At 41.0% G+C, this 5,698-nt stretch overlaps 1 protein-coding gene, 1 non-coding gene and 1 pseudogene across 2 annotated transcripts; all 3 read left to right on the forward strand.

Moving 5' to 3' along the window:
- The first annotated feature begins 476 nt into the window (after positions 1 to 476).
- On the forward strand, positions 477 to 549 carry TRNAR-UCU (transfer RNA arginine (anticodon UCU)). Its single transcript has one exon. It is a non-coding gene; the product is annotated as a tRNA-Arg (tRNA).
- Positions 550 to 3,216: 2,667 nt separating this feature from the next.
- LOC103005753 (protein preY, mitochondrial-like) lies at positions 3,217 to 3,561 on the forward strand. The gene has a single exon (XM_007186818.1). It carries the CDS (start codon positions 3,217 to 3,219, stop codon positions 3,559 to 3,561), a length of 345 nt encoding a protein of 114 aa, XP_007186880.1.
- A 464-nt stretch (positions 3,562 to 4,025) lies between these two features.
- LOC103006034 (phosphatidylinositol N-acetylglucosaminyltransferase subunit Y-like) lies at positions 4,026 to 4,210 on the forward strand (annotated as a pseudogene).
- The last annotated feature ends 1,488 nt before the right edge of the window (positions 4,211 to 5,698 follow it).

Consider the following 5,698-nt stretch of genomic DNA (forward strand, 5'->3'; position numbering starts at 1 on the left):
TGTCGCAGCCTCTCCCGTTGCGGAGCACAGGCTCCAGATGCGCAGGCTCAGTAATTGTGGCTCACGGGCCCAGTTGCTCCGCGGCATGTGGGATCTTCCCAGACCAGGGCTCGAACCCGTGTCCCCTGCATCGGCAGGCAGATTCTCAACCACTCTGCCACCAGGGAAGCCCAGGTATAGTTGTTTTATAATGTTGTGTTAGTTTCTGCTGTACAGCAAAGTGGAGTTCCCTGTGCTCCACAGCAGGTTCTCATGCTACTCCCTTTTCTCCAGAACACTAAGGATTAAATAAATTATACTGAACACCAAGATAATAAAACCAAAAACTCATCACTTCCCAATTATTTTACTGTATTTTACGATTGTTTATGCACTCTATTTACATCAAATGTAGCCATAGGGTGAAAATACTATACCATGCCATGCTAATATGCCTCTCATCCAACTTCACACTGCAAATCAGGCAAACAGAGACTTCCCTGGAGGTCCAGTGGTTAGGACTCTGCAGTTCTACTGCAGGGGGCCCAGGTTCGATCCCTGGTCGGGGAACTAAGCCGCGAGGTGTGGCCAAAAAAACAAAAAAAATTTTTTAATAAATAAATAAACTGAATCCTCAAAAAAAAAAAAAATCAGGCAAACATTACAAACCAGGGCTTTTTCTGGGGGTTAGAAAAAGCCAGTTGTTAAACATTTACCAGCACACCACTGCCTATAATAAATCTTTTGTGCTTCCTTTCAATTATTTGACCCAATATAATTAATGCAGTTACCACATAGTTTTCACATTGTAGTGTTAAGTCTTTTTTATTTATTTTCACATTTAATCCTGTCAGAACTCTACAAGGTAGGTATAATAATCCCATTTTATAAGCTAGGAATTAGGTGCTGAGATGATGAAATAATTAAGGGAGTAGGCAGCGGTGCTATAACTTGAAGCCATGACTCCACATCTCATGCTCAACAATGTGCTCGTGCTAACAACATGGAAACTACTGCAGGGAGTATTTCTTTTTGTTTGTGGATGACTAGGGAAGCAAGGACTCTGCCAGGGAAGGCAGGTATTCTGTGAAAGAGAGAACTGAGAGGACAAAGGGAGAGGCAGGGAGAATTTACAGATGGGATCATATAGCCCTGGTGTGATATCGAAGCAAAATTATCGACCTATACCATCACTAGTGTAGGGGAAATCTAATTAATGACCACATTGCCACATTCATTTGTAATTTTTGAATGAAAATCTTTTTTTTAACATCTTTATTGGAGTATAATTGCTTTACAATGGTGTGTTAGTTTCTGCTTTATAACAAAGTGAATCAGTTATACATATACATATGTTCCCATATCTCTTCCCTCTTCTGTCTCCCTCCCTCCCACCCTCCCTATCCCACCCCTCTAGGTGGTCACAAAGCACCGAGCTGATCTCCCTGTGCTATGCGGCTGCTTCCCACTAGCTATCTATTTTACATTTGGTAGTGTATATATGTCCATGCCACTCTCTCACCCTGTCACATCTTACCCTTACCCCTCCCCATATCCTCAAGTCCATTCTCTAGTAGGTCTGTGTCTTTATTCCCATCTTGCCACTAGGTTCTTCATGACCTTTTTTTTTTTTCTTAGATCCCATATATATGTGTTAGCATACTGTATTTCTTTTTCTCTTTCTGACTTACTTCACTCTGTATGACAGACTCTAACTCCATCCACCTCACTACAAATACCTCCATTTCGTTTCTTTTTATGGCTGAGTAATATTCCATTGTATATATGTGCCACATCTTCTTTATCCATTCATCTGTTGATGGACACTTAGGCTGCTTCCATGTCCTGGCTATTGTAAATAGAGCTGCAATGAACATTTTGGTACATGACTCTTTTTGAATTATGGTTTTCTCAGGGTATATGCCCAGTAGTGGGATTGCTGGGTTGTATAGTAGTTCTATTTTTAGTTTTTTAAGGAACCTCCATACTGTTCTCCATAGTGGCTGTATCAATTTACATTCCCACCAGCAGTGCAAGAGTGTTCCCTTTTCTCCACACCCTCTCCAGCATTTATTGTTTCTAGATTTTTTAATGATGGCCATTCTGACTGGTGTGAGATGATATCTCATTGTAGTTTTGATTTGCATTTCTCTAATGATTAATGATGTTGAGCATTCTTTCATGTGTTTGTTGGCAATCTGTATATCTTCTTTGGAGAAATGTCTATTTAGGTCTTCTGCCCATTTTTGGATTGGGTTGTTTGTTTTTTTGTTATTGAGCTGCATGAGCTGCTTGTAAATCTTGGAGATTAATCCTTTGTCAGTTGCTTCATTTGCAAATATTTTCTCCCATTCTGAGGGTTGTCTTTTTGTCTTGTTTATGGTTTCCTTTGCTGTGCAAAAGCTTTTAGTTTCATTAGGTCCCATTGAATGAAAATCTTTATGTTAATAACCAATACAGAGTAAGTCTGGCTTACTGAGAAGGATTTTGCAAAAGTTACAAATTCCAGTTATAAGATAAATAAACACTAGGGATATAATGTACAACATGATAAATATAATTAACACTGCTGTATGTTATATATGAACATTGTCAAGAGGGTAAATCCTGAGTTCTCATCACAAGGAAAGATATTTTCCTCTGTTTCTTTGATTTTGTTATGTATATGAGAAAATGGATGTTCACTAAACTTATTGTGATAATCATTTCAGGTTGTAAAAGTCAAATCATTATGATGTATACCTTAAACTTATACAGTACTGTATGTCAATTCTATCTCAATAAAATTGGAAGAAAAAAATTTTTTAAAAAGAAGGATTTTGTGATGGTGTTTTTCTGCCTCTATGAATGCCGCTGAAGGTAATACTTCCTCTTGCTAGAATGTTTCTGAGTAAGTATGAACAAAGAGAATCTCTGGCCTAGAGGGACACTGGGCCCCTATGGGAGGGCCAAGGACAAAATCTGAGAGTGGACTCAGCTACTGTTAATATCATTCTAATTCCCTCAACTCACCTGTAACATCGCCTCTAATGACTGCTCCTTATCCTTTAATGGCTACATGATAGGACTGTGGTGTTCTAAATTTACAAAACATGTCGTGGTCTTGAAAATTTTTCAGCCGTTAGTGAGTTCTTGAGCCTTCCCTCCTTGGCTTGCATTTGTGCCTTAAACGATTTAATAAGAACTTGAGGGGGGTGGTCAAGGGCGCGCAGAGGCCCGGTCGTGGGCCGCCGGAACATGCTGGGTGGAGCGTGCGGCCAGCTCGCCTTAGCGCTGCGGCGTACACACGCAGAGCCGTCCGCGGGCGCCCAGAGTTGTCTGCACGCGTCGGTGTCGCGGCCGTCCACAGACAAGAGCGAGAGGACGAGGAAACCGCCCCGCGCCTTTGAACCAGCGCTGCTGCAGTTCCTGGTGTGCCCGCTCTCCAAGAGGCCGCTCAGATATGAAGCATCGACCAATGAGTTGATTAATGAAGAGTTAGGAATAGCCTGTCCAATTATTGATGGGATTCCTAATATGATACCACAGGCAGCTAGGATGACACATCAAAATAAGAAGCAAGAAGAAATGAAGCAGCAGTAGGTCATACTTCAAAACAACAACACAACTAAATTTTCTAAATACCATCCACCTTTTAAAAAGCCAGAGTGGGGACTTCCCTGGTGGCGCAGTGGTTGAGAATCCGCCTAACAATGCAGGGGACAGGGGTTCGATCCCTGGTCCAGGATGATTCCACATGCCGCGGAGCAACTAAGCCCGTACGCCACAACTACTGACCTTGTGCTCTAGAGCCCGCGAGCCACAACTGCTGAGCCCGTGAGCCGCAACTACTGAGCCCGCGAGCCGCAACTACTGAAGCCAGCGTGCCTAGGGCCCGTGCTCTGCAACAAGAGAAGCCACTGCAATGAGAAGCCCGCGCACCGCAACGAAGAGTAGCCCCTGCTCGCCACAACTAGAGAAAGACTGCATGCAGCAACGAAATAAATTAAATAAATAAATCTATAAAAAAAAAGTCAGAGTGGTGTGTAAAAAAGTGGAGGAAAAGAATGTTTCTGTCTCTTCCTACATTGACTGTCCTTATTCCATTGGTCTCTTTAGCAGGACTGTTATACTCGGCCTCTGTGGTGTGCTTTTACAGTTTTACAGTCTGCCCTTGTTGATTACCATACCGGTTTATGTGTTCTTCCACCTTTGGACTTGGATGGGTATTAAACTCTTCAGGCATAATTAATACAACCAGAGCCAAGATAGTATACCCTGAGGATATGCTTGAGTGTCTGTCTCTGAAAGCTCAACTACATGGAAATACTGGAAACCCACTTAATTTGCAAGAAAGATGCTTTGCCTAGCTTCTGTCAGAGGTTTAGGACTATGGGAGGCTTAAGCTGTGGAGGCTTCTTTATTGTGCTTTGGTTCTGCCCTTGTTTTTTGAAGGTTCTCATTTATACCTGGGGTATCAGAAAAATTTCAACAAAGTGTCTTGTTGGAAATTAATATCCCCAGCCATCATCTGATGACTTTATTTCTTATCCCATTCATAATTAAAAGTTACTAGTTTGAAATTTTATATGTTTATTTTACATTCAAAGCCTTTGGTAAAGTCACATGTTAAGGATGACTGAAATAATTCCAGAGGAGCTCTGTTGAAGGAGCTGTAGAGAAATGCATTTGAACTAATGTGGTATAAAACTGTAATAAAATGGAAATTTCATGTATTTGCCAAAATTCTGAGTTTGTAAAATTACCTTCATTTCTTTGGCATCACATACTTACATTAATAATAATAAAATAAGATATTGACATTTTCCATTTAAAAAAAAACTTGATTAGTCAATCATCTGGGAGTGTAAAGAATTTGTGAGTTTCCTTTTTGCGTGGTGACCTCTGTATCTGTCTGTGATGGTTAATTTTATGTGCCAACCTGACTGGGCCTCAGGTTGCCCAGATATTTGGTCCAACGTTATTGTGGGTGTGTCTGTGAGGGTATTTCTGGATGAATTAACCTTTGAATCAGTAGAGTGAGTAAAGTAGATTGTCCTCCCCAATATGGGTGAGCTTCACCCAATCAGTTGAAGGCCGAAATAGAAAAAAAGGTTCAGTAAGGGAGAATGCACTCTCTCTGCCTGTCTTCAAGCTGGGACATTAATCATCTCCTGCCTTCAGATTTGGACTGGAAATTACACCATCATCTCTCCTGCCTCTCAGGCCTTTGAACTCAGACTGGAAGCATACCTTTGGCTCTCCTGGTCTTCAGCTTGCCAAATGCAGATCTTAGGACTTCTCAGCCTCCATAATCATGTGAGCCAATTCCTATACAGTAAATGCCTATCTATCTATCTATCTATCTATCTATCTATCTATCTATCTATCATGTGTTTCTCTGGAGAACCCTGACTAATACTGATTTTGGTACTGAGAGTGATCCTAGAGGAACAGGATGTTAAGGATAGGTTTTCCTAAATTGGTTTTGGGTTTTTGGAACTGGCTGTCTAATCTAATTAGATTTAAAGATGCTAATGACTCTATTTCAAGTAGTAAAGAGAACACTAATGGTCCCTGGCATGATTGGGCAATAGAGATACCTAAAATATCTGCACTGGATATGCCTAATTGACCACAAGGAGAAATCCATAGAACCTGTGTGAGAGTGGATATTAAGGGTATGGGATCACAGTGGAAAGAACATAAAGAACATAATTGGGCCAAAATTATCAATGTC

Source organism: Balaenoptera acutorostrata, chromosome 18, assembly GCF_949987535.1.
Source record: "Balaenoptera acutorostrata chromosome 18, mBalAcu1.1, whole genome shotgun sequence".
Lineage (NCBI taxonomy): Eukaryota > Metazoa > Chordata > Mammalia > Artiodactyla > Balaenopteridae > Balaenoptera > Balaenoptera acutorostrata.

What these genes read in the sequence shown, in the direction of transcription:
- LOC103005753 (XM_007186818.1), top strand. Translation starts at nt 3,217, where the DNA reads ATGCTGGGTGGAGCGTGCGGCCAGCTCGCCTTAGCGCTGCGGCGTACA.